Source organism: Neurospora tetrasperma (assembly GCF_000213175.1).
Source record: "Neurospora tetrasperma FGSC 2508 unplaced genomic scaffold NEUTE1scaffold_6, whole genome shotgun sequence".
Classification (NCBI taxonomy): domain Eukaryota; kingdom Fungi; phylum Ascomycota; class Sordariomycetes; order Sordariales; family Sordariaceae; genus Neurospora; species Neurospora tetrasperma.
In genome coordinates, this window is record NW_009799104.1 from 252,173 (window position 1) to 280,033 (window position 27,861).

General features: G+C 51.5%; 8 protein-coding genes across 8 annotated transcripts; 6 read left to right on the forward strand and 2 right to left on the reverse strand.

The window, feature by feature from the left end:
• Positions 1–114: 114 nt before the first annotated feature.
• NEUTE1DRAFT_124341 (uncharacterized protein) lies at positions 115–1,375 on the forward strand (the record flags this gene model as incomplete). The annotated part of the gene is made up of 1 exon (XM_009855666.1): positions 115–1,375. One exon carries the CDS (start codon positions 115–117, stop codon positions 1,228–1,230), a length of 1,116 nt encoding a protein of 371 aa, XP_009853968.1.
• A 432-nt stretch (positions 1,376–1,807) lies between these two features.
• Positions 1,808–3,111, forward strand: NEUTE1DRAFT_124342 (uncharacterized protein; the record flags this gene model as incomplete). The annotated part of the gene is made up of 2 exons (XM_009855667.1): positions 1,808–2,459; positions 2,540–3,111. 2 exons carry the CDS (start codon positions 1,841–1,843, stop codon positions 3,109–3,111), a joined length of 1,191 nt encoding a protein of 396 aa, XP_009853969.1.
• A 1,853-nt stretch (positions 3,112–4,964) lies between these two features.
• On the forward strand, positions 4,965–7,072 carry NEUTE1DRAFT_95933 (uncharacterized protein; the record flags this gene model as incomplete). Its single annotated transcript, XM_009855668.1, has 2 exons — positions 4,965–6,066; positions 6,124–7,072. 2 exons carry the CDS (start codon positions 5,223–5,225, stop codon positions 6,912–6,914), a joined length of 1,635 nt encoding a protein of 544 aa, XP_009853970.1.
• An 805-nt stretch (positions 7,073–7,877) lies between these two features.
• Positions 7,878–8,914, forward strand: NEUTE1DRAFT_86935 (uncharacterized protein; the record flags this gene model as incomplete). The annotated part of the gene is made up of 2 exons (XM_009855669.1): positions 7,878–8,019; positions 8,088–8,914. The coding sequence occupies 2 exons, from the start codon at positions 7,878–7,880 to the stop codon at positions 8,912–8,914; spliced, it is 969 nt and encodes a 322-aa protein (XP_009853971.1).
• Positions 8,915–9,143: 229 nt separating this feature from the next.
• NEUTE1DRAFT_86937 (uncharacterized protein) lies at positions 9,144–11,389 on the forward strand (the record flags this gene model as incomplete). The annotated part of the gene is made up of 3 exons (XM_009855670.1): positions 9,144–10,268; positions 10,335–10,719; positions 10,890–11,389. The coding sequence occupies 3 exons, from the start codon at positions 9,270–9,272 to the stop codon at positions 11,387–11,389; spliced, it is 1,884 nt and encodes a 627-aa protein (XP_009853972.1).
• A 2,891-nt stretch (positions 11,390–14,280) lies between these two features.
• NEUTE1DRAFT_103465 (uncharacterized protein) lies at positions 14,281–17,159 on the forward strand (the record flags this gene model as incomplete). Its single annotated transcript, XM_009855671.1, has 3 exons — positions 14,281–15,880; positions 15,944–17,080; positions 17,143–17,159. 3 exons carry the CDS (start codon positions 14,281–14,283, stop codon positions 17,157–17,159), a joined length of 2,754 nt encoding a protein of 917 aa, XP_009853973.1.
• Positions 17,160–20,174: 3,015 nt separating this feature from the next.
• On the reverse strand, positions 20,175–21,923 carry NEUTE1DRAFT_148434 (uncharacterized protein; the record flags this gene model as incomplete). Its single annotated transcript, XM_009855672.1, has 4 exons — positions 20,175–20,258; positions 20,325–21,164; positions 21,241–21,452; positions 21,512–21,923. 4 exons carry the CDS (start codon positions 21,921–21,923, stop codon positions 20,175–20,177), a joined length of 1,548 nt encoding a protein of 515 aa, XP_009853974.1.
• A 3,248-nt stretch (positions 21,924–25,171) lies between these two features.
• NEUTE1DRAFT_68261 (uncharacterized protein) lies at positions 25,172–27,788 on the reverse strand (the record flags this gene model as incomplete). Its single annotated transcript, XM_009855673.1, has 1 exon — positions 25,172–27,788. One exon carries the CDS (start codon positions 27,786–27,788, stop codon positions 25,260–25,262), a length of 2,529 nt encoding a protein of 842 aa, XP_009853975.1.
• Positions 27,789–27,861: the final 73 nt, after the last annotated feature.

Sequence of the window (27,861 nt, forward strand, 5' to 3'; positions counted from 1 at the left end):
CTTACTCCGGTACCCATTACATACCTCTACTGTAACTCTTTGCTGACTCTTTGGTCGCAATCTCCTTGTTTACTCTCTATAGTTTGCCCCCTAATAGATCGAATCGTCAACACCATGACAGGCAAAATTCCCACCGTCGAAGGGATCCCCGTCCTGCCGTTAAGCCACAAAGACGATGGAAGCTGGGTGAGACCCGAAACCGCCAACGATGCCATCAACCCGGCCCCATCGAGATGGTATCTCAAGGCACAGGCTTCTGCCCTGCGATCCGGTCTATACATCGGCATGACCCTCCACTACATGGCTAGCCCTCGACCACCAAACCCCAATTTCACGCTTACGATCCCCTCGCTTCTATCCAAACACAAGGGTACTTTTACCCTCCAGTTCTACACCCCAAAGGGCTACGAAGATGCCGCCAAACACGGCAAGCGATATCCCGCAGTCGTCAACTTCCACGGCGGTGGCTTCACAATCGGCAACGGTACCGACGATGCCCGATTTGCTCGCTACGTCCTCGAGACCTGCGACGCCGTCTTCGTCTCGGTCGACTATCGCCTTGCCCCCGAGTACCCATTCCCGACCGCCGTCGATGACGCTGCCGATGCGCTCTTCTACCTTATTCGCCAATCCGCCGACCTACACATTGATCCCATGAAGCTCGCGACATCCGGTTTCTCAGCCGGCGGCAACATCGCAATTACTGCCACGCTGCGCTTCAACGAGCACTTGAAGGAATTGGCCGACCCCGATAACAAGGCTCCGCCAGTCCCCGAACACAAGATCCGCGCCATCGCGACTTGGTACCCCGTTACCGACTATAGCATATCGCGCGCCGAGAAGCGCGCCACCTGCGTCAAGCCCGAGAGCACGCTGCCTCCTGCCATGACGAACCTGTTCGACGGGTCTTACCTCTACCCTGGTGATATAAAGATGGCGCATCCCTGGCTATCGCCCGCCCGAGCCAGCGATGACGAACTGAGGGAAGCCATACCGCAAAACGTGCTCGTGTACACGTGCGAGTGGGACATGTTGCAGAAGGAGGGAGAGGCCTTCGCTAAGCGGTTGGCGGCCGAGCCTCTGAATAAGACGGTCCATCACAGGATGATTCCCGGGGTTGCCCATGGTTGGGACAAGAGTCCAGATCCGTTGAAGCCGGCGATACATACGCAGGAGGTGTATACAGACTGTTGCCGGAAGTTGTTGGCGATATTTAATGCAGTCGATTGACTCATACCCCGGAGAAGTTACTGGCAGGCTTCTTTGGAAAGGGAAAAGCTGGTCGTTGACTGAAGGTTGCAAATGAGGAACATACGAGTTCGAATGAACATACCTTAATGCAAGTAACCTCTCCTCAAACTCATGATTACTTTTATCATCCAATATGACAAATGATACAAATGATAATGGCCTCGAACTTGCCCATGATCACAACCTATCGATGTATGTACTTCCCCATAGGCTGCTTAACAATCATCAAAACAAAAGAAAGCTGACATTGACGATAGGCAGACACCGATCGTTCTTGGCATCATGCGTTGGAGTGCGAAAAGCGTAACAGAAACGGCGACACGACGCAGTAGTGCTTACCAATTCGGCGTTAACGATATATCACGACATGGTAGATTACCAATTCGGCGACTCGTACTACTCTAACTCCGTGAAGTATTAAACACCTCACGTACAAATCGAACATCTTCAAGATGTACATAAGCCCATCTTCATTTCCTCAGACATTCATACACCATCCATACATCACCAGCAACCCCAATCGTCCATCCATTACCTATTAAACCACACCTTCAGCATCATTGACTACCCCATTCCAAACACAATCATCATGGCCCCAATCCGCGTCGCCCTCATCGGCCTCAGTTCATCTTCCCCCTCCTGGCTCTCCCTCGCCCACCTCTCCTACCTCTTGTCCGCCAGAGGCCAACAGAAATTCCAAATCGTCGCTCTCCAAAACTCCTCCCTCTCCGCCGCCGAAGCAGCCATCAAGAAATACAACTTTGATCCCACCGTCGTCAAAGCGTATGGCAGTCCTGAGGACTTGGCCAAGGATGAGAATGTAGACCTGGTGGTCTCGGGCACGCGGGTTGATGTTCATTATGGGAATTTGAAGAGGTTGTTGGAGGGGTGGAAGGCTACTGGGAAGACTGCTGGAAAGGGAGTGTACAGCGAGTGGCCGTTGGCAAGCAATTTGCAGCAGGTGGAGGAGTTGGTTGCCCTAGCTAAGGAGACGGGCATAAAGACGGCGGTGGGCACGCAGGGGTGGGCTAGTCCGGTGGTTAAGAAGATAGGGGAGGTGTTGAAGAGTGGAAGGGTTGGAAAGGTTTTGAGTTCGGAGGTGAGACTGAGTGGTGTCACGGCGGAGAGGGAGGTGATGCAAGAGAAGACAGAGTATTTCACTAGGAGGGAGGTGGGTGGGAATATGTGGAGTATTGGTGGTGGGCATCGTGAGTCTCTTTTTCTTTTTCTTTTTCCCTTTTTACCAGAATTGTTGAACAGAGATAGGAAGGAGACTAACAAGAAGCAGTGATCGACCTTCTACAAAGTGCCCTCGGGGAACTAACCAACGTCAAATCCCACTTCCACATCCAACGCCCCCTCGTGCCCCTCAAGGACAGCACAACAGGCACCATCACCCGCACCGTCACCTCCAACACGCCCGACCTGCTCTACGTCGTCGGCTCCCTTCCTGCTTCCGACACTGTCCAGCAGAACGCATCACTACACCTCCGCATGCGCCGCGGCCCGCCCTTCCCCGGTGAACCAGCCTTCGTGTGGACTCTTACGGGAGAAAAGGGCGAGATCAGAGTGAGCAGCAAGGAATCGGTAGCCATCATTTTGGGCGCGGGGGAAGTGAAAATTGAGATTCATGATTATCAGACGGATAAAGTGGAGGAGGTAGAGTGGAAGTGGGAGGAGTGGCAGGAGGAGTTGCCGGCGCCCGCGAGGAATGTGGGGAGTGTATATGAGGGGGTTTGGGAGGCTTGGAACGAGGGGATCTCTAAAGAGGAGGGAAGGGAGAAGAGGTATAATGATTGGGAGGTTGCTGGACGGAGGCATGAGTTGCTTGAGAGGTTGTTGGTTGATAATGGGTTTTGAGGGGCAATGAAGACCAAGATGAACTAGAGTTACAAGGGGAGTTTCAGAATCTAAGGGCGGTTTTTCTTGCTACCATCTTTTTCTGCTCGTTCGGGAGATTGACTCCCTGCTATCAGGTTTATGATTCGGAGATGGTGTCGCAGGGGTAGTGCTTACAACAATCAGATTTAAAGTCAGTTCTCCCGCAAGAGTTGACAGATAACTCATCTATAGAGAACAAGCACCATTCCACCCCAATTTGTCAATACAGAACTTCGTTCCAGGACTCGAAAAGATGCTCGAATTCGTGATCGCGATGCAATGCTTGAAGTAGTACCCGTAATCATGTTTCGATGATCCTGACACCTTCTTCATCGACTTGCTATGCCAGTGGTCGGCTCGCCAGAGGTCGAAAGAAATGCTCTTAGGGTGCAAGACCCAATCAGCTTCGCTTCACTTGTCGTGTTCACATCACCTCTCATCATGGTCATCACTCGAGCTATCACCGTCTGGGGGCATCACAAACAAAAAATGCAGGACTCGCCCTCTCCAAGATATCCCACAGCCACCTGAACCCCAGGGAACTCCAGTCATCGAACACCCCAGTCGAACAAATTGCATAATATGTAAAAATGCTTGCTCAAATCCGAATGGAGCTGCACCCCAGCTCCCAACGAGTGTTCGCGTTCTGCCAACATACCACCGTCATTCTCCGTCACTCCCCTTATCCATCCTCCCTTTTGGTGGGTGGATACCGTGGTTGAGCTGCTTCACGTAAGCAGCCAATAGCAGCTGTTACTGCCATTGGGTCGTGCACGAACCACATAGAGGAAACGCACAGACCCGACACCCAAGAAGGCTGCCAACGCCAAGGCACGTGACCTCAGATTGTGATTAGGGAATCGTTCTCGCTTGAATCTCCACCATCACATCATTCAGGTCACCAGGTCAATCCCATCGCATCAATCGCCTCGACACCGTCAATCGCTCTCGGATATGGCGGACTCTAGGCCCCATTCACCACTATCATCTACCCAATCCTTTGACTTGCGCGACGATGGAGCACTAGAATTACCACCGGCTCAATTGCCTGACTACGAGTATCGCAATGACAACATCCGCGACGACGAACATGATGCATCAACTCAACTGCCTTCGTCCGCCCTATTGTGAGTTATCCGTTAGTACACCAATTATATGGCCTCAGACCAGCACCGCCTCTCGCCTCCTGTCTTTCGCCTCCTGTCTTCCGGCTCCCTCCTTCTAGCGACAGACAAGCTAATCATCGCTATGTACTTGTTGCAGCACTGCCTGATCGTGATAGTTAGCGGGTTCGATCATTCACCGGCCTATGTTCTTTCTACAACAGCGACATGCACACACACTACATTTGCTCTCTGCTTCCTTCTTTCCCATCCTTTCAATCACTCCGGCTTCCTGTCTTTCTATCTCCTCTCCCTTCACTCGATTCACCCTCCCGTCACCGCTCAGTGAGCAGCCACTCTTCCCCCCTGGCGATACGATGTGCTCAAAGTCCGCCTTCCACACCGGTCATGGGTCGTTATAAAATGCCAACTCCTACCCACCAGGTACGCCTGTTGGAAGGACTGGGATCCTTGATTAGTGTGGGAGCAGTGCTGAGAGCGGTATTGCTACGCAAGGACGGTGGGATGATCATCAGAGCTAGGTGGCTCAGTTACACAAGTACTGCGTTTCTGACGGACGATGAACTCGAAGCACATAACCACATCGGTCAGGGGCCGTTATAAAATGCCAACTCCTACCCAGCAGGTACGCCTGTTGGAAGGACTGGGGCCCTTGGTCTGTGTGGGGATGTTGCTGAGAAAATATGCGACCATATCGGTCAGGGGTCGTTATAAAATGCCAACTCCTACCCACCAGGTACGCCTGGTGGAAGGACTGGGACCCTTGGTTTGTATGGGAGCGTCATTGATAGATAAGTATACTGATAAGTTTGTAGTTCAAACGAGCGTTGTGAGGACTATGGAGAAAACCTCGATACCGAGTTGATCGAAAGTCCCGGTAGACATGACGACGGAGACATATCAACCGCCTCTGGCTCGAGCGATAATGAAAGTCACTGCAAGATCGATCTTCGCAATTGTAGCGGGATGGTGATTTGGAAGGATGCCAACCATCAGGACCAGCAAACATCAGACCTGCGCATCGACCTACTCGTGGATACCGCAAAGCGAGAAGCTGTTTTTGCCCTCCATGGCTTCTTCTATACCAAAAACGGCGGTCACAAAGCCTATCTTTCGCTACTTGTTTATCCGGAAAAAGTTGAGTCTATAGAATTCGAACGCGCGCGTTTTGTGCCTGATTCTATAATGAACAACATTCCCGATGACAGCACTGTTTCTTTGCGTTTCACCATGACACAACCGCCAAACCTCATGGTACCAAAGGATCGGCGTGTTGAGCCGAAGCCGCGGTACCAAGCTGTTGTTGATACTATCGCATCTTTGGGCTCGGTTAATCGATTCACCATTTACCTAAGTGACCTAACACCGGAGATCCAACAAGAACTGGCTTTACTGCCCTCCGTCTTCTCGTCTGTCCGTCCATTCGGCCGGTTACAGGCGGACGAGAAGTGGGCGCCCCCTAGCTCATTGTATCAGTACACATTTGCTCAGGTCATTGACTTGACCAGTGCTGCCCCTGTCTCTAACGGTGATTCCACCAAGGAATTCGAGGAGTTGGGAAATCCAGTTGAGGCAGGAGCCGCCGTACCCCCGCCATACTCACCAGGAGACTCCCAGCGTTCGATACAAAGCATTGGTCCCTCAAGTAAGAAGCGAAGGGCCAGTGAACCCTTGCTTGCTCACACCACGGAAAAGCACGGCGATTCAGACTCCAGCATACTGGGATACGGAACACCAGGAAAAGGGCCTCAACCACCGTACACTAGGAGTGACAGTCTCGCAAGTCCTGCACACTTCTCAACCCCATCTGGTACGTTCTGTCTATCCACAATTGATATTCTGCCCTTTCTAACTAAGTCCGTCGCAGACCGTAAACGTCAACGTACCGCAGAACTTCTTTCCCCCGTAACCAACGCCGATATCGTTTCAGCATTGCGCCAAGTCCTCACGTACAACACCTCCCTCTCCAACCGTATTTCACAGCTCGAAACCCGCCTCGATCACTGTTCCTCTCGACTCGACTCGTTAATAACCGAGTTCGTTGCCGCCACCGATCGCACCCGGACTCCCTGCCGTTATGACACTGAAGAAGCAGAGCACGTTTTCAGTCAGATCGACCAGCGCATCGAAGACGGCATTCACGACATACGCCACGAGCTCGAAGACACGATCAAGGTCGAGGCGGAGGAGCGGGTCACTGAAGAAGTGAGGCTGCAACATGAGGAACTTCGTGACAAAGTGGAAGCGGACTGGACCGAGGACGTGAGGCAGGGGATTGCTGAGCAAATTGCCTCGGAGGTAGAGGAGAAGACGACGCGCGAGGTCCTGAAGGGGATCGCGGAGGTTTTGATGGGTGCTTATCAGGCCAGTCAGGACGGAATATCCAGCTTGTTCCCAGGCAACAGCAGATTCGGTGCGACTGCAGCTCTACCTGGCGAAGCGGCCCTCCGTGCGGCGGTGGAGGATATCCAGAGCAAGCATAAGGATGAGTTGACGGGAGAGGAAATGATTGGGGTGTTGGATCTCCTCGAGGAAAACCCGCTAAGTGCGGTCAAGTACAATGCGTGTGGTGAGGAGACGAGAAGGGTGTATGTGATGAAGTGGAAGGCGGACGTCTCAGGACGGGGTATCTTCAAATCGACATGGTATAAGCGATAATGGTAGCGATGGATATGTTGGAACTACTGGCAGGCAGAGGGAGTTCTGATGCGCGCACAATGACGAATGATAATGGCGACGATTAATCGCATGATATTTACTCTCCTAAATGAACAACGGACAATCGATGCTGAGCCCCTTTTCACCATCTCATTGGATACGTGACCCTGACACTTGATCATGCCACCATTCTCATCCCCAGAAATGAACGTTGTATTGTTTGGTTCTGATGAATTTGCGATACCAAAGTCGAAGAAGGCAGGATAAGTTCTGTGTAATGAGGAAATGGTCATGGTATGTATAATAGGTAGCAAAAAGAAAAAAAAGAAGAAGGAAAAGAAAATCGACGATCCGCACCGGAGTCGAACCGGTAACTTCCCTCGTACTGAAAGAAGGTCCGAAGACACGACTAGCAGGCGGTTAGGGTGTGTTGCCCATTACACTAACGGACCATCTGGTGAGAAGGACGGGACTTACCGACTTATATACCTAGGTTCGTCTCAAGGTTCAAGAAACCATGTGATTGTGAGGCTGTGGGTTGGACCTATGGTCATTAACTGGGTGTGAATTCAATGTTTTCGGGAAATATACAATGCGTGTGTTTCATGAAAGTCCACGCCAAGATACGAGGCTCTCGCTGCCCGCTAAAAAGCCCGCCAAGATACACCACTCCACAGCGCACTTCAGCTCCGGGTACCGCTTCCAGGCGTCCACATAGGTGCTCACCTGACCCCGCGTAAGCTGACCGCGTCGGATATCGAAGCTCACGCCGCGGTAAACGCGAATCTCGGCTGCCAACTTCCACTTTGCACGACGGACATCACTCTGAACCCGCCAGAGTGACTCACCACCTCCGACCTCGACATTCTCCCTGCGATGAACACACACGCAAAGGACGGCTAGGATCTAGATTTGTCGAGGCGAGCAGTGCCGTTGCGCGACTCGCATTCCACTCAACATGCCATGACCGACTCCAGGGCCCAGGGTCAGCCACCTCTCGAGCTCTATCCCCAGTACTGCTTCCACCTCTCGCCCACCATCAACAAGTGGTGTCACCTACGAGCAGCCGATATTGCCATCCTGTCGAGCCATCCAGGGTTTCAAGGTAACTCCGACCCTATCCCCCGTCATGTAGTCCTCCGAAACGATGTCTAACAAACGGATCATGTCCAGGCCAAGACCTCTACTTCCACCTCAACCACCCCATCAAATGGGTTCGTATCTGCGGCATCGTCGTCGCCATCGACGTCTACGGTGACTCTTCTTCACGAAGCAAGGGGCAGATACAAGTAATCACCATTGATGACAGTAGTGGACATACAATCGAATGCGTTATCCCGCTTCCTCCACCTGCTGCTCCCTCCGTCCCTCCTTTAGGCAAACAGGAACAACAACAACCACCCCAATCCTTACCCCTCATCGATTCCCCAATCGACATTGGCCACATTCTGGATATCAAAGGCTCCCTTCGCAACTTCCGCGATCAGCGACAAGTCAAAGCCGAGAAAATCGTTCATTTACGCACAACAGAGCAGGAAGTAGCCTTTTGGGAAAGAGTTGTGCAATTGCGAAAAGAGATCTTGGATAAGCCGTGGAAACTGGATGAGAAGGTAGTCAGGAGGTTAAGAAGGGAGGCGATGGGGGTTGATGAGCGGGATGCAAAGAGGGAAAAGGAGAAGGATGAAGCGAGGAGAGAGAGGAAGAGGAGGAGGAGGTTGGAGGAGGAGAGAAGAAGGTTGGAAAAAGAGAGGAGGGTAGAGGGGGAGAAAAGGGTTGCCTTCACTTCTGACTCTGTGGGAGCAGCAAAGACGCAGGCACTACAAGTGGTGGTTCCAACGAGAGCCAGGAAGAACGTCACGGGCTTGGAAAGAAAGGTCGTGTCGAAGCCGCCGATACCAACGAGACCGAAGGAGCCTACGGGCTTGGAAAGAAAGACCAAGTCGGTCAGTAGTGACAGGGTGGTTCCTGTAACTGGCAAGTACACGGCTCTTGGGCTGTGACAGTGGACTATTGGAAGGAAGGAAGGTTGGATATATCCTTCCGGATATCACTACCAGGGGCATTTCATCCGCGAGTGGCACCATAATATGGGGAAGGTTCAATGCAGTCCTTAAGTAGAGGTATTCCTTGTTGACTCTTCTGCTTCCAATCCCAATCCTCCAATCTGTTTCACTTCCATCACCAGACCCAGTGGCAGTCTTCCACCCCACATCACATTTGATAAATCGTCTATCGTCAACGCACTACTGGCATTCTTCCGAATACATTATCCCTAGTCCCCACCCGAGCAGTGTCGTCGCGTACCAAGCCTGCTTGCCTCACAACTTGTCTCACCCAGCTCTCCGATCATCCACGATGTCCGGCAGTCAACAAGGCGAGTGGCCGCCATTCGCCGGCTACCAAGTGCCCAACATGTCTGGCAATCAACAAGGCGACTTACCGCAATTCGACGTCAATCAAGGGCCCATGATATCTGGTGCTCAGCCAGGCGAGTCACCCAAGTTTGGCGACGACGAGATGCCTACCGGTAGCATGTATGGAAGTCAGCAAGGAGAGTTACCGCAATTCGACCCCAACGAACTGCCTGGCATCTATGAAAATCAGCATGGAGAGTTAGAACAATTCGACGTCAACCAAGCGCCCATGTTGTTTGGCGATCAACAAGTCATGCTAGAGCAGTTTGACGCCAACCAGATGCCTACCGAGAGCATGTATGGAAGTCAGCAAGGCGAGTCGCCTCTTTCCCCTGCCAACCAGGTGCCCATGATGTTTGGCAATCAACAAGGCGAGTCGTCGCTTTCCCCTGCCAACCAGGTGCCCACGATGTCTAGCAATCAGCAAGGCGAGTCACAGCAGTTCAACGCCAACCAAGCACTCATATTGTTTAGCAATCAACAAGGCGAGTTGTCGCTTTCCCCTACCAACCAGGTGCCCACGATGTCTAGCAATCAGCAAGGCGAGTCACAGCAGTTCAACGCCAACCAAGCACTCATAATGTTTAGCAATCAGCAAGGCGAGTTGCCGCAGTTCAACGCCAATCAAAGGCCCATGATGTTTGGCAGCCAACAAGGCGAGTCGTCGCTTTCCCCTGCCAACCAAGCACCCCTTGGAGCTACCTCTGCTCAAGGCGGTCAAGGAGCAGAACAGTCAGCGTCCATCGAATCAGTGATGGCTGCCTTGACACACCTGGCGGCAGTTTGCGAAGGTATAGAGACCACCTTGCCCATGGACGTCTATCGTGAGCTGCAAAGAGATTACAATGCCTTGGTTTCCGCAGTGCAGGCGAAAATATACCTCCCTCGAGAACCTGTGCCTCAACCGATACTGGAAGCTTCTATACGCATAGAATCAAGGGTAAGCCAATGCAGCTGTGTACCTTCCATTCTGCTCTGGACTGAGATAGCCTTTTAGTTATTCCAGCTCATGCATCACACACCTGTCGACGATGTCGCCAGCCCGGTTCTTGGGCGACGAGCCGCCCCGCCGTGTCAGATAGAGAGCATGAACTCGGTAGCCATGGCACAAACAGTCGCAACGTTGAACCAGGCCTTTCCAATGCCATGTCGTAGTTGCGCGGGTACAGGTACTGCATGCCAGAGGTCCTTCATTGACGAAGAATGCGCCTTCTGTGAAGGCTCCAACCGAGAGTGTAAAACCGACTATACCGTGGACACCGGTCCACCACCAGTCAGTGGCGGTTCTGCGGGTGCGGCTGCGAACACGCGAAGAGTTATGGACAACCTCTTCCAAGAACATTGCAAGGCGATTTTCGATATTGTCCACTCGAGGGTGAGGGACGCCACGAGTCTATTATACGTGCAAAATCAACTATCCTCACTTCGTCCGACCTTGGAGGGGCATGATGATGTTTTCCTTTGGAATGTTTGGATAGGGAGCATGAAAGAAGTAAGTGGTTCCAATCGTCTTGTTCCTGAAAGATTCAGGCCTACAGGTTGCGTTTTCCATTAGGGGCAGCTGTTTACTTGAATATCGCTTTCTTCCAGAGATGGCTCCATTGCAACATGGAGATACGCGTCGCCAAAAACCCGCCGGCATGCCTGGAGACAAGCAGAGGGTGGGCTGTGCGCGAATGTGTCCAAGGACGCCTTAGTCGGATGAAGTTAATGGCTCGAGACACCCCCGATACCTTTTCAGTTAGATTTGGTGCATTCGGACTATTTCGAGACTCAATCGCACGCAACCTGTTTTGGTTGGACACGTACTGGTTGGCAGAAATTTGTCCAGAGCAGCGTCTAGAAATCAGGAATACGGTACTTGATCCATTGCCCCAAATTGAGTCTCATTCTTCCTCCCTTACTAATCCTTCTTTCGCACTTCAGCTAGTGGATTTACTGTCCTTCTGTAACATCACCGCCGGATACATATGCTCGGCACAGTCTTATCTCGCGTTAGCCCACCGAGAGTTCCTGCGCGCCAATTGTTACATGGTCGCTCAAGGGTTTGTCGAGACCTAGAAGGCACTGGAACCTTTTTATGAGCAGAACGTATACATTGACATTGTCATGCATCTGTGTCGGTTTGCCGGACCAGAGATACCATATCAACAACAACAACAACAGCAATTCAACATGAAGCACAAAGCGCTCGCGAGTCTCTGGCGGTTCGCGTCCGAGTTGATGACGAAGCAGTTAGAGCAAAGGAAGAAGCTGGAGATGTTTTGTGAGACCATGGTGGCTTCGAAGACGGGAGATTTTGGCGTGACGACGATGACGCGGGACGCGAAGGCGAAAGTGTTGAATGAGAGGTGGGGTGAGTTGAAGAAGCGGTTGGATGTGTATACTATGAAGGTTCGTCGGTTTCCCTCTCCCTGGTGTTACTTTGAGTTTCTGTTTGGTACAGCAATGTAGCTTTGTGTGCTAACAGACTGTCTTGGGTGTTCTAAGTGGATAAAAAGAAATGAGTGGATGCTGGTTACGATTAGAGCCTTGGGTATCATGGATTTGATTCCTCCTCCACTTTCTGGGACGGTTTCGGATTCAACAACGACTGCCGTTGTTCCGTCGGGTTCGGTCCCTCCTTCGGAAATGTTTCCAGATTCGATGCCTGGTCCGTCCTCATGATGTTTTGCGTGCGTTGCGAGTTACGGCTGGTAGAGATGGCGGTTGGGAGGGCGATTTGGGTCATCGTTGGAATAGGAATTACATGGGCTGGAGTTTTGAATAGCGTTATGAGCTTAATTTGGGGAATAACGTCATTGTGTAAACTTGTAGCTTAGCATAAGAAGAAGAACAGCGTATGAATATTGGTATATGACGGTACCCTTCATCTCTTTTTCCTAACGATGTAACTGCGGTACTTGATATGGGCGATCAAGGGTGATGAGTAAGGAGACACTCATTGAATCCAGCATCTTCTGGGATGACGGAGAAGCAGAGCGTACTCGTTGATGAAAGTTCAAGTTGTTCTTCATGATCCAGGTTTCTAGAACGTCGAATTGAAAGTCGATCTTCAAATAATTCGAAAGATATCTCGTCCAGTGCTCCAGGAGTGAGAGCCTAGGAACCGAGCTAACTAACAAACCAGCCACTGGAATGAATGCACTTGGTGTTAGAGCAAGGAACTCGGCAGTCTAACAGGCTGTTAGTGCCTCCCTCGGTATTTGGTGTTAGAAATGCTATACTCTTAACAGCACAGAGCCAAAATTTAGTTAGTGCAGGCACCCATCGCCATGCCGTGCCGGCTAGATAAGATAAGAAAGAGCTTCTTGTTGGTTAACTACCCCGCGACCATCAATGTTGTTTCTTTCCTTTACAAATGAAGCATCTTCATCATCCCTTATTTGCTCTGCCAGATTACGGACAACGTTACTGTAGTAATGTCGATGCGGTGTCTTCTTTTTTAATTTCGCTATTTCACGCCCCTCAGCGATATTCACGTCCGGAACGCATGGGAGGGGATGACCTCAGCTATGGGGATGCGGCGTCCCAACACTTGACAATGGTGACCCGGAGCGGGAGGAAGGAAGAAGCGGCACCATCGAGTGGTGAAAGACGATCTGTGCCTACCTGACTTAGACGGGAGGTACCTTGGGTTCCATGTTAAAATGAGCTCGAAGCAAGCGTTGTGGACTCCGCGAGAAAGGTCGAGTGCGGCAGGGAGTGATGCCCAGCTCTCCAGCCCTCCATATTACTATGTTGGACCCCGAGATCCTCAACTGTACGCACACACAATCTCCTTTTCCTAGGTTTATCTCTTTTGCTCTTGGTTTCCTTTGGTCTTTTCTATACTGTCAGATTGGATCCCCTCCAGAGATCACAATACCATCCGCCGGTCAAAGAGCCCATCGACATTCGAACCTACTACACAATTACACCTAACAACCCTGCTCGTCCCAGAGCCAGAGCGCACGCACTTTGCCCACTTTTTGTTTCGAAACATCGCTTTCGTTTCCTTCTCTTTCCAGATTGGCTTGAAACTCGAAACAAACCGCCACCGCACGTTCATAACTTCTTTTCCATACTTGGTTATCGAAGCCTTCTAGAAGCTTTCGCTGGAGCGCCACTCTCAACAAGCATTGGGACCTGACTGTCGCGTGGCGATCACAATTCTAGACTGTGTACAGGCTCGCGAGCCTTGATCAAGCCAAATAGGTTAGTGAACGGAGTGAACATTCCTGGGGTGGTGACTTGGAAATTGCGGGTCGGGGTAGTTCTGCACCGAGTTGGTTGAGACAAGACAAGACAAGGAATACATTCCAACGTCATGCACGGTCCGGTGCATGTTTACATGAGGAACCGGGAAAAGCTTGATATACTTGTGACTTTGGGCATTCTAGGAAGTTTGAAGCACATCCCCGAATACCGACAGGAACCGCCATCAGTGAAGGCAACTTTGGTTAAGTCAAACATGGGGAACATCTTGACTGACTCGAACCCCCGGATTGGACACACCTACATAAACAACATGATGTCCTTCCTGCAGAGATTCCATGCCCTCTTTTTGCTCTTACATCCCTTGTTTCTCTTTTGATCTTATCACTCGTTGATGAACGATATCCAATATGGTTGGATTCATCAACACCGAGAGACGACGGCACAGCACGCCGGTAGCATGGCTCTTGTTGCTGTGGCTAACAACATTGCTACAGATCCAACAAGCAGCCTGCTTGGCGATATTGCCAGAGTCAACACGTGCTGGCAGACGATATTACTATCCTTTTGCACCAAATTGGCGAGGATCGTTGAACCAAAAGGAGACGACTCCAGAAAGTTTGGGTGCAGACGCGGACGCAAGTACCAACGTCCAAGCGGCGACGACATCAGACGGCGCTGTCAATCTCACAGCCCGGAATCCTGACGAGCTGTACAAGACCTCACAAAGGACTATCAGCGAAAGCAGCTCCAAAATGGCTGTCACCACACCGACGGTGGCCCCATCGCCTTCCTATGCTTGCCCGTCGTGCAAGGGCACCGGGAGCAATTTGAAGCCTTCTCCCGTTTCCTCTGCTTCCTCATCACCGTTTCCCTCCAAGGGATACAGCCAACAATCACCGCCCATCAACAAAAGAAACTACAATAATTCCAATTCGAAACGTTCCGACGGCGACCTCTTCTCCACCCCCATCAGCCCCGACCTCTCCATCCCGCAATCCATCCCCTCGCAACCAAACCACCCCGCCCCCCGCAAGGGCATCAAGCAGTCTCAAGAGGGCGGCGGTACCGCAATCCCAACCAACAAATTCCACGCCAACTTCTTTCTCGGCTCGCAATCCTCTTCCGTCTGGACGCACCCATACTCGCTACAATGGGCCAAGGGGCAAGGAAGCTCCGGCGCTTGGGGTCTGGCTGTTTCCCATACCGATGCAAGCCAGCGCGTCTTTGGCGAGCAAGATCCTAATGGGAGCGGAGCGGCTCGGTGGTTTGGAAGTCCCGTGGGAAGAGCGGACGTGGTTCTCTCTGAACAAGGACTGGAAAAGGGGAATGCGACGGGCGGTGTAGAGCTCATGACGCAGGATGTCAAGGAGCAAAGCATCCGTGTGCAGCTGGTTGCGGGAGGAGATGTGAAGTTGGAGGCGCCTGTGGTACAGGGGATGGGAATGGTGACTGCGTTGTATAAGCAGGGCACGCCGGTGATCAAGTCGGGGATTGGGTGGAAGATGGTGACGAAGGCGATGGGCGTGGTGAAGGCGGGTGTGGTCAAGTATCGGCTGGTGATGGAGGATGGCGCCACTTGGTTGCTTTATGCGACGGGTGGGGATGTAAGTGCCATCAAGAGGGGAGAGCCGGGAGGGTTGGAGTTGGAGGTGCAGGGGAATAACGTGGCTGTTGCCAAGGGCAGTTTCACGGGTATGGTGCAGGTTGCAAAGTTGCCGGGTGGTGTCAATGGGACCGAGGGACTAGCTGATGCCGAGAAGCTGTACGATGCTGCTTGCGGTACGTACGCTACTGGTGTTGAGCTCTCCGGGTCCGTGGATGGGCAAACGGGTCGGTATACCTTCAACTTCCAAAAGGAAGGACTTTCCACCAACTCTAGCCTCGTCATGTTCGCTTTGCCTCACCACCAGGCATCCTTCAGCTCCGACACGGCTTCCAAGGTGGTCCCCTCTGTCAAGCTCGACACCACCACCAAGGGTGTCGCCGTTGCTGTGGTTGGTGACCAATGGACCATGGAAGAAGACGTCAGTAAGCCTATGAGCATGGGGTTCGTCCCTTGGACGCCTGAGGCGGGCTCTATCAAGACCATTAGCGACTCAGCAAAGGAGTACATCAAGACTGTGGCTCAAAAGGAACTGCTGGGCACGTCGCAGGGCCAAGACATACTCAACCAGACGGACCAGCCGAGTATGTACTTTGGTGGCAAGGCGTTGGCCAAGTTTGCGGCGATTTTGGTGGCTGTCAATGATGTGCTGGGTGAGACGGACATGGCGAAGAAGGGGTTGGATCAGTTGAAGGTTGCATTTGCAAGGTATTCGGAGAACCAGCAGCAGTATCCGTTGGTTTATGATCGTGAGTTTCCTTTTTCCTACCCGCTCCCTAGCTATGTTTAAACAAGCGGCTAATAGAGAACAGAATCCTGGAGCGGCATCGTCTCCTCGGCCTCATACACCACCGGCGACGCGGGCGTCGACTTCGGCAACACCTACTACAACGACCACCACTTCCACTACGGCTACTTCATCTACACCGGCGCCGTGCTCGCCCACCTGGACCCCTCCTGGGCTTCTTCGGCATCCAACCTCGCTTACGTCAACTCCCTCGTCCGCGACGTCGCCAATCCTTCCTCCTCTCTCGACCCTCACTTCCCCTCCTTCCGCACCTTCGACTGGTACCACGGCCACTCATGGGCCCACGGCCTCTTTGAATCCAGCGACGGCAAAGACCAGGAATCCTCCTCGGAAGACTCCATGCACGTCTACGCCCTGCTCATGTGGGCCCAAGCCACCAACAACCAAGCGCTCTACCAGCGCTCTGCCCTCCAACTCTCCATCCTCTCACGGTCGCTGAACTCTTACTACCTCTACTCCTCTTCCAACCCTTCCTCAAACATCCAACCAAAGGAATTTGTCGGCAACAAAGTAGCGGGTATCTTGTTCGAAAACAAAATCGACCATGTCACGTTCTTTGGCAACAAGCAGGAGTATATCCAGGGTATCCACATGTTGCCCTTGATGCCGCATACTTTGTTTGTGCGCAACAGGGAGTTTGTCAAGGAAGAGTGGGAGGCCTTTTTTGCTGGCGGGGCGGCAGATAAGGCGGAAGGAGGGTGGAAGGGGGTTTTGTATGGGAATTACGCGACGGTTGATCCCAGGGGGGCGTGGGAGGTGTTTACGGGTGGTGCTGCTGCTGAGGTGTCGACGGGCGGAAGTCAGCTTGTTGAGTCTCCTGGGAGTGGTAGTGGGAACGGTACTATCGGAACGGGAACGGGAACGGGAACGGTTGAGTCGATGACGAGTACCGCGAGTACCGCCAGTACGACGACGACGCCGGGCTCGACTACTCCTACGTCAACCTCTGTGCCTACTACTCCCGGTGCCATGTCATCGAAGATGGTGAAGAGGACGATCAGGAGGGCGTTGGAGAAGGGGAAGGGGAAGATGGGTATGCCTCTTGCTCGTGCTGCCCTGCCAAAGGCGAAGAAAGATGGGTTCGGCCCCGAGAACATTGATGGTGGCGCGAGTTTGACTTGGTATTTGACTTGGTGTGCTGGTAAGTTATCACTTCTTTCCCTTGTGGTTGTTGTAACGGGATGATGCTAATTTTGGATTTAGCTCTTGGTGGTCTTTAACTCGTGAGCAGGCGCAAATCCTCTCCGTTTGACTACCTATACTTTCACTTCTTATTCTGTCTTTTACCAACCCCTTTTCTTGCCTTTCATTTGCATTGCACGGAGTTTTTGGAGTACACAACTTGGCGTTATGGTTAAGATGGATGGAAAGAGGATATCACGGACGAGACGCATGACTTACAAAAGTCAATGAACACATTGGTTTAAACAGTAGACTACATGATAGAGTCAGGAACTAGAGTTAGACGGACCGGATTGTGGACTTGGAGTTGGAGTTGGATAGATACCCCGTATACTATGGCGCCCTGAATCAAAAAGGAAGTTGGGTTTCGTTGAGCATTTTTAGATGTTAGATAGTATACTGCATCGGTACGGAGTTATCATTCATGAGCTTATTACACGGATTAATCACATACCTACATATTTGACTACTTTCTTTCTAGCTCTATTATCTAAGGTCTCTCTCTGTCAATAATGTCAATAACATCCGCCGTTTGACGCCGAACGATAAGTATCGTATCTGATTTGTGCACCTCAGCTTTGGTCTACCCTCGTGTGATTAGCGTGACCAGCATTAACCATTCCTCCCATGCATATATAATGCTTCCTCCCTTTGGTGGCTGTCCAAAGCATGGGAGGTACCTATCTACGACCTACCTACCGAACTAGGCTTCAATTCCGTAAACACCTCTATCTCTATAACTACCTACCTCTTTCTTGAGCGCGCAATTTGAATAGTAAAAGCGGGGAGATACTTCCCCTAGATGTAACTCACAGCTACCTACCTACCTACCTAAGGTAAAGAAGACAGGGTGCCCACTATCAAACCGTACACATGTTGTGAGCTAGGTTAGCTGTTCAGCGGAACAGACTACTATGATGATAATTAGCTGGAATTGACCGTTCGTCGTTATGGCATCTGCTGGTAGTTGGATTCGATCAGAATGTGAATGTGCACATCCACGTTCGAGTGGCTCTCGATGATAACAGAATTGGGATTTGGAAGGTTGTTGGCACTGGGATGGTGATACCTACCTAGGTACCTACGAAATGGACAATCACTCGAGGGGAGGGTCGCTTTTATCCGGGGGTGGTGTTTCTACGAAATGGTCACATCGCAGCCTTGTTCTTTGGAGCTTACCTTTTTTTTTTTTTTTTTTTTTTTTTTCTTTTTTCAGGGCAAAGTAGTTGTACCTAGGTATGTTTCCCCGATTTTGCCTGACGCCTACCAGACAGACAGACAGACCAGACCAGACCTGCCCGCTTGCTTGCCTTCTTTAGAACCCTCACTCCTATACACGTAAATAACTGAATGAATACAAAATCCGTTCGTCAAGTGTGATAAAGAGTAAGTAAGCTCAAATTTTCACTTGTTCTTGTTCAAAAGGAGCTAAGAGTAAGGTATGTTATGTTGTGGGTGAGTGTCATCGTTGATATCTAGGTAGGTAGTCGAGAGGAAATGTCAGAAGCTTGGGTACCTAGGTAGGTATCTCGTCGGAGGTCCGCGCTCTAGGTTCCGGCCGCCTTCACTAGGTACAGTAGTAGCCTTGCCCACCTATTTTATTCACTGGCACACCCACCCTTCCGGGTATATCTACTTGTATACAGTAAGGTAGGTTGCCTAGGTAGGTAGCTTCCATTTTTCCCTCTTCCACAAACCAACTGCAAGAATCAACAACCCTTCCTTTTCCGTTATCGCCTTTCCTACCATAGCCCTCCAATATATTTATCTCCTTGTCTGGGCACTTCCCCTCCTGGTTGCAACAGAAGCCCCTGCCGGTTGAATGCGCTATAACTGAAGTTATGGAGTAGTGCTAGGGGCTGCTGCAGAGATCGCACGAACAACCTCAATGCTATATCAAAACAGTCAGTTGCATTGCCCTGAAACCGCACCATACCGGCTTGGTACTAACAGCTAGTTAGTGCACATGTGCCGTAGCATCTCAGCCCCTAACCTCCACATAACACTAACAAATTAACTAGCCCCCGGCCCTCCCACCCTCTCCTATACCAAAGCTATTAGTTCTGCTCACAAGATATACTTATCTTCCAACTGCTCGCCTCATGTTATCGACAAAATTTGAATAAAATCATGTAGCACTGACAACGCTAAAACATGTGAAGAGAGGATTGCATTTGCATCTGCATCTTTACTTGTATATCCAACACCAAATATCTAGTACCCAATAAAAGATATCACCTCGAAAGCGACTCGATGATCCTGCCTACGCAAATGGTGAATGACGAGAGGTATCTATCAATCTTGTTGAGGAGTGTTAAAAAGAAATAACAAAATAAAAAAAAGGGAACAAAAGGCCAAAGGATGCGTTCCGAACGTTGGTTCCCCAAAGAGCAAACACCAACACCAACACCAACGTCAACACTAACACAATGCCAACATACCTACTTCTATGAGGGGTTTTGTTGGAAAGTTACGATCGAACAGATTACCTACCTTGTTCCGGGGAAGGAAAATGCTGGATTTTATTGCTAGAAACTCCCATCGGGACACGGAATAAGGTCAGCCAGGTTAGTGCGCTGGTTGTGCTAGATCTCGTCATATTCCTTCAAGAAATGGAACCAAAAGCCATACCACCTGTTTTACCTACCTGCCAGGACTATTTGTAGTATGCAGTATAGCCAGAGTATAACGTATAATAGATTTTGATTGAATTGTATGTATGCAAACAGCTTTCCAAATCCCAAGCTGCTTCTGCTCTGCGCCAGCCCTCTTCTCTTCCATGTAAAAGGCCTAACAGTGACCGATCTCTAGCCGCTTTTCCAGTTCAGTTTTCCAACAACACTTGGGTATCCTTGTTTCTCCCTTTCCCAACAGCTATGCTCGCTCTTGGGAGCTCCCTACCAGAGAACCTCACAATGTGAAAAACGTATTCGTGACAAGGAAAATAATATTCGTGTAAAAATACACAAAGAAATGGATGTAGGTAGTAAAACAACCAAGAAGAAAAAAAATGCCATCGAGGTCTCCGGTAGGGAACACCTGTGACTTTGCATTTAGAAGATGGTGGAAAGTTTCTGAAGAGCATCAGCCGGGCTCGCCCAGAACGCGAGGGCAATGATGACGTAAAGTCCCATAAGCTGTTTTACACCTGTTAGCATTTCTTCCTTTTCCACTGGAGCAAATCCAGAGGGAGAACAACTCACCATAGCACCCTCCAAATAGTTACTCTTCCCATCCTGCACCGTATACGTAACCACCATGACCGACAAGGCAAAGGCAATCGTCTCAAACGTCTCAAAATGCAGCGACATGGGCTGTCCAATCGCCCAACCCAGCAACACCAAAGACGGGGTGACCAACAGCGCAATCTGAATGCTGCTGCCAATCGCCACGCCCATGGCCAAATCCATCTTATTCTTGACTGCCACCACACAAGCCGTCACATGCTCGGCCGCGTTGCCGACAATGGGAATCAAAATCAGACCGATAAACGTTTTGCTCATGGCGCCCGTGGCAGCAATGTCGTCGATCGAGTCGACCATGTAATCAGCCGCGTACGAAATAATGACCGTCGTGACAATCAGGACCAAGGCGGCAGACCAGGGCGACAAGACGGGATCCTCCTTGGGCTCGGTAACCACATCGCCGACGGCTTGGGCCTCGGGCTCAAACAACTCCTTGTGGGTGCGCAGAACAAAGACGAGGTAGGCGCAGTAGAGGAGGAGGAGAATGACGGCGGTACCGCGCGAGAGCATCAAGATACTGTCTTGCTTCTCTTGGCTGTCCGAGTGGTTGAGCATGGTGTACAGCGCCGCGGGGATGATCAGGGAGGCCGAGGCAAGCGTCATCATGGAGCACGTGGTTTGGGCGGTCCCGGAGGCAAAGGTCTGCTCGATGCCGACGCCGTTGGAGTCGCGCATGTTGAAGATGCCACCGAGGAGGAAGCACATTCCCAGCACCAACAACAGGTTAGAGAGAATGGAGCCCAGCATCGAGGCTTGGACCACTTCGATTTCGCCGGCGCGGAGGGCAACGATACTGACCTGGAAGAGCGGAATGGTTAGTCCTATGAAGATAAAAAAAAGGGCTGGTCAGAACTTGGGTGTGAAAAAGGCATACAATTAGTTCCACAGCATTACCAAATGTCGCGTTAACCAGACCGCCGAGGGTTTCTCCCAGTCTATGGGCGATCTCCTCGGTTGCAAAGGAGAGGACCGCAGCCAGAGGGATGATGGCGAAGAAGTTGAGAGTGAACACTGCCGGCGCACTCCAGCCTCGCTCACCGGCGATGATGCCTAGGGGCACAAAGATAAGAAGGATGTTGATCCATGCTGAGGATATATATTAGCCGTGCGCTCTATGGAACGGGCGATTTTCATGGGATACATACAGCTCAGAAGAGTGACCTTGGTGACATTCCATACTCGGGTAGGGTACTTGACGAGGGGATTGGGATGGTTGGTGCCAGGGGTATTGGTGGTATCAAGGAAAAAGTCGCGCCATGAAAAGTCCGAGTGGGACTCGGTGGTCCAGCGGCCGCCGTTGCTGGTTCCGTTGGCGAGGAGCGGGCGGCGTTCCGAGTCCATGGTGGTGTATCCGTTGGTATGCCCGTTGATGTGACCGGTAAGATGCCCGTTGGTGCTTGGGTTGGTACCGTTAATGTGGGTATAACCGTTTCCGTTGGAGATGCCGTTGGGATGGTCGCCTTGATGTTTGGGCGCAACGATACTGGACGCGCGACGAATTTGGGCGCGGAAGGGAACCGTGACTGTGGATATGAGGTTTGTTAAAGGGTTGCCCATGGTTTTGCGACGAAGCGAATGATAAGACGAAAAGAGCGAGGATATGGAAGGTGTCCTGTCCGCCAACGGGATGTACTTCTTTGTTTGCAAGCAGTCCGCCGCACCAGCGCAATCTTGGAGAATGCGCGTTGGGAAACGGATACAGGCGATATCACAATCCCGTCGTCGCGAACAGATGGAAAAACACGTGTAGATGGGTATGTAGTTTGGAGAAGGACGGGAATCCAACAATTCGCCTTTTTCTCTCTCTTTTTCTTGAAACAATCAAGGGAGTGGGGTAGGGGAAGGGGGTAAAATATGGGGTATAGTATATTGAAGGAGAGGGATGGGATGGGATGGGATGGCATGTATATTGTAACGATAAGGGTCTCTCTGTTAACTTACACCAGGACATGTTTACTCGATATATCAAGGGACTGCTGTTTCGCAATGGTAGGGTCCCCTGTTCAGATTGGGTAAGTAATTACCGATTGCCTATGCGCCGCAAGTACCAGTGTCTTTTGCCGGTATGTGCGGATGCCCAAAACTGAACCGTCGAATACTCACTCGATCCAGGCGTTGACAGGGCTTGGGGCAGCGGATGGGCAGACGGGTGGGGTGTTCTTGTGCAGGTATCGCCCCTCTGAAAGAGTATTTGCCCAGACAAGGCGTGTTCCTGGGCGTTCAACCTCACTTTTGGCTGCCGGATGGGTGAAGGGCGAGTTCAAAGGGCCAGCCAGGCAGTGTTGGATCGAGAAGTGCTGCCAAGGGCAAGCCAAGGGGATAATCTGGGTTGGTTAGTCCAGTCTAGATGGTGGTTGTTGGGCAAAGCCACAATGAGGATGCGCGGAAAGGCAATGGTTGGCGGGAGGTGACGAGATGGATAAATGGTTCCAAAGGGTTGATGGGAGATCTGATGATGTTGGCAGTGTAGGTAGTAGGACAGAAAAAGGAATGGGGGGAGCTTCTTTGAGGAAAAGAATTGATGAAAACTCAGGGCAGAGATGCGGGTTTGTCGGGGATCATGATTGAATCCGGATCGTTCCTGCTTGGAGAGGTCTCCAACGTCACTGATGGATGTTGAGATGGCATATCGATCCGTGCGCATCAAGGAACCCGGGCATCCATCCTTCAGTTTTCAGCTCATCTCTCGCAAGCTCAACCGCCCACACTACTACTACTGGTAGGTCGGGTACTTACCCCAAGTGTTTTCTTGTGTGTCCCTGATCAATCAATCTAGACCCAACGCGGGAACGGTTGGGTAATGCAAGCATATTGCCAAGAAACAGTAACTTACACGATGGTATTGTAAATCCGGTGGCGCGGTGTGCCTAGGTACGTAAGGACTCGTGGTGTCAGATGTGGTTTTGGCGAATTGTGTAGTCTCAGACTTTTTCACAATTCGGGAGCATGAGACACAGACAGAGCACACTGGGGGATACAGATCTCGTTGGCAGCAAACATAAATACCATGAACCTCCTTGAACCTCTCTGACTCCCTGGCCTGCCCTACCCTTTGTCCGTGCCGTTCCGCTAGGCGCCGGCATTGCGTCGAATCCGTTTGATGTTTCCTTCCCGTGGGAATACTACGCAGTACATATTCTCGGAAGACCAGGGAAACGGAAACAAGACTAGGTATGTGTGTTGTGTGGAATGTGGATATGTATCATGGAGTCATGAACAAGTATAAAAAGGGCAGGATGGCCCTTCCCCAAAACTTGTCGCGAGCAATTGACTTCCCGATCGACCGGACAATGATGGTAGTGATGACGAGATGATGCAGGGGAACATGTTCATCTCCAGGAGATGGATGATGTTTGTGGGAGTGACGAGTGTTGATACTTGCCCGGCGAGGTCCCGAAGACGCCGACACACCAATTTGGGTATTTGTTGCTCGATAGGTATCGCTGAAAAGGGTAAAGCTCCATCTGGATCCATGACATTATTGCTTGAGAGAGTGGGACCATACGTCACCGGCAGGCCAGTCAAGTGTCGCCAAAGATTGACTGGTAACGAACAAGCTTTTTAGTTCCAGAAAGTTTCTTTGCACAGCCCCTTTGCCAAGAGCCCCCCTTGTTGACAAATCCCAGTCGAGCTGATGGACGACGACGACCTGCCTTTATTGACTTCCCTCAAGTTTTCAACTCAACGGACTCCCGAGACCGACGGACCACAGGAAGAGGGGCAGTAGCCGCGGAGGCAGCTGGGACTGGAACTTGAACTGATATCGGGACACGAGAGAGAACTGGCGCGAGTCAAGGACCATGTCGTGGACAACCACCTTGTCGCACCACCGAAACCAGAAACGCGAACAAGAGTCATGACAGTGCAGTCGGTGCGCCAGAGAAAAGGGTCACAAGACATGCATGGTCTAGTCTATTTGACGCTCCATGTCTCAACATCTGGTACACTACAAGGTTGAGCACATGGTGGAACAAAAAGTAAAGAGAGGATGTTGAGTCTAGACGCCTGACGTCTGAGTTCTGGTTGGAATGCCTCTCCGCAGGCTTCTTCACTTCTGCGCTGCCTCCTGCGCTGTACAGAATGCCATGCGCATCTGTGGCATACATACATGTGTTCCTACAGTCTCCACCTGCATATTGTACTTGGGTACTGATGCGGGGAAGAAATGGCAAGGCAGCACAGCACAGCACAACACCACCTCCAATTCACCCACCGAAACAGAATATTCTGAATGGTACTCCAGAAATGCCTCGGAGTGCTTCAGTGATACAAACCACCAGTCGCGGATGGATGTCGACTACGATACTACATTACAAGTCTACAACAGGTCGAGTGCATTTCTGGGCGGCATAAAGTGGGGACCTTTGAGGCCTCCGCCCATATTCAGCCAATAATGAGACCCAGGTACAAATGCCGTTTGTGTGCCTTGAAGGGTGCATCACCATTTCTGATTAACCGCGTGCAAGCTACCGGTTGGGTAGATGGAAAAAAGAAACGACGTGTGTTGGGCACGATGGTCAACAATCACCGCCAGACAAATCGTCTCCCCCGCATTACCTCCGAGTGACCGGGGCTGGACTACCGGATTTGTGGGTCACCCGTCCCGATACTCGGAATCAGTCACCCGGAAGTTTGGATGAGGACAGGAAGTTGCACCGTGGTGGGATTGATATCTCGATGAAAAACGAATTGTGGTATTACAACAACTGGTCGGGGATAGCAACAAACTAACAAATTAACAAACCCCCAAACTCCATCGCTATGCATTCTTCTTTCAATCCCTAGCATTTATCGTAAACCTCAATCCAATCCCAATTCCAATCCCATCCAAATCCCATATCCAGACCACAAGCACAAAAGGGTATCACAATCACAAAACACAAACACACAAAATCACTCAAACCCAAACCTCCTCCCCTTATCCAACTCATCCTCAACCTCCCTCGCCCCTTTCTTCGACAACAACCCATGTCGACCATTCAAATGATCCCAAAAGTCTCCTCGCGTATCAAATCCTCTATCCCCTTCTCCTTTCCCTTCTCCTTCTCCTTCCTCTGCCTCGTCCCTTTCCTCCCCCTTTTCTCCCTTTATATCATTTCCATCTTCCTTCCCATCCCCATCTCTTCTCCTCCCCCCCTCCCTCCCCTTCCCCTTCCCTTGTCCCTTCTTACAAGTATCAGGATTCCTCTCACACCCCTCCACCCAACAAAAGTACCTCACCCCCAACGCAAACGTCTCCCACCTCGTCGTCGCACTCCTCGCCCGTCGTTTACGCACCAGTACCTCTGCATACTTCTTGAGCAGTCGTCGTTGTTCGCCGTTATTAGCGGAGAGCCACCGTTCCGTGGCTTGTTCGATTTCGTCGAGGTGGTGGTTATTGGTGGTCCGATGACGACGACGGAAGGGTAGAGAGGAAAAGGGTAGACTAAAAAAAGGGGAGAGGGAGAGTGGAGAGACTTGGAAGCGGTGGTAGTGCGTGTAGAGGTGGCCCTTGGATTGGCGGAGTTCTTCCAAGGCGGGGGAGTTGGTGTTGGTGGTGGATGAAGATGGGGACGAGATAGGGGAAGAGGTACCTCTAGCGGAGGGAGAGTTGGAACTGGTGGTGGAGGGGGACATGGAGGAGGAATACTCGGACGGGGAAGATCGGGAAGAAAACGGATGAACGAGCTTTTCGTAAAACCAAGCGTTGTGTTCGTCTGTTCCCAGAGACAAAAGTAGATCGATGGGCGGGTTGGAGGTGTCTGGGACAGAAGGAGGAGTGGAAGGGTCGACGCCTAACAGGGAAGAAATCTCTTTGAGGACTGGTAGCGTTGGGTCGCGGATTTCCTTGCTGCCGTCGACGAATTGGCCAATGGCGGGGAGCTTGAATGGCTTGAATTGCAAAGAGTCCGAAGGGGTGGTGATGGCCTTGGCGACCTCAGGGATCGAAGGGACTTTACCTTCTTCGTCGGAACCGTCCATGTCGGCCACGAGGACTTCTTCGTAGGTGCAGAACGCATAAGGGTGTCGTTCTGTGGGAGTGGTCGAGTCGATCTCGCTGCACCAGGCCAGGGTCTGGCATTGAAAGGATGTTTTCTTGAAAGAAATCGACGAGGTCGGACTGCTGGTTGTCGTGCTCGAGCAACTGGAGGCGACGGTGTTGTTCGTATTCGCCCGTTTAGTCGTCGGCGAGATATCCTCACTGTCGCTAACGATTGCTCGCGAGGCAGCGGTATTGTTCCCGCTTCCAGTCAAGTCCGTACTAGTCACACTGAACTTGGCAAACGTGTCAAACCACGCTCTACTCTTCTTGGTCGGCCACGTCGTCCTCCTCTTATCCTTCTCCCTAGAGGTATCCGCACCACCATGAAACCCCGGCAGCGGAATCTCAAAAGTGCCGCTCAAACCCGGGAAACTAATCACCCTCCTTCTTCTTCCTTCCGCCCTGCTGCTGCTTCCCTCCCTCTTTTGACTTTGACTCCCTCCATCGCCCACATCAACCTTCTCCTCCTCCTCCGCTGCAGCAGCATCCTCCTCCATCTCCAAAAACAACACCGGCAACCCCCTCCCATCCCTTCTACTCCTTCCCTCTCCATTCCTAAACTCCTCCAAACACCCTTCCACCGTCCGTCCCATCACCCCCAACATAATCGCAATCAATCCCCCCACTGACGTCCCCGCGATATAATCAAAATAATGACTAGGCAAGTACTCCCCCTTTCTCATTGTCTCCGGGGGTACATCCACCTTTAACTCACCCACTTTCACTTTCCCTTTTCCCCTCATGTGCATGTCTCGTAACTTCCCCGCCCTCTTCTCGCAGTCCAGCATCTCCATTTCCGTCCCGACACCACTATAAAAGTGACGATCCTCTTCGTCGTCCGAAGCAGTAAAGTAGTAACTTTCGTTTCCCGTCGGGTCAGCGGAGCAAAAAGCCGGTGGACTGAGAGATTGCTCGAGAGCAGCAATTTCTTGCATTAACGTGCGCAGGAGGATCAAAGAGGAGTACCCTTTTATACCGCCGCCGTCGAGCGTGAGGATGTTGCGGGTTGCCCAGGGCGTGGTGGTGACGTGCAGCTGCAGTCGGGAGGAGAGGGAGGAGTGTAGGGTTTGGGCGATTTTGAGGGTGGAGGCGGTGTGGGCAATGGGGTTTGCGGCGAGGTTGCTAGGTGGAGGTTGCGCGGCATTGTCTGTTGCTGGATTTGGAGGGACGGAGGATGTGATTGTTTCTGCTTTAAGTTGGGTTTCTTCTGGCTTGGGTTCGGGCTTGGGCTCGGCGATGGACACGCGGTTGGATATTCGTCGGACGTTGGGCGGGCGGTTGATGGAGCGGAGAGCGGAGTGGCTTGTTTTGAGAGCGGGAGGACGGGGACGTTCTCGTGATGGTGAGTCTGAGGAGGAGGAGGGTTGTTGCTGGCGGCGTGGATTGAGAACTTCTGTCATTTTGACTGGTTTGGGTCACCGAGGTGACCACTGTTGGTTTAAACGACACGCGCGGTCTTGTCTGGCGATTGTT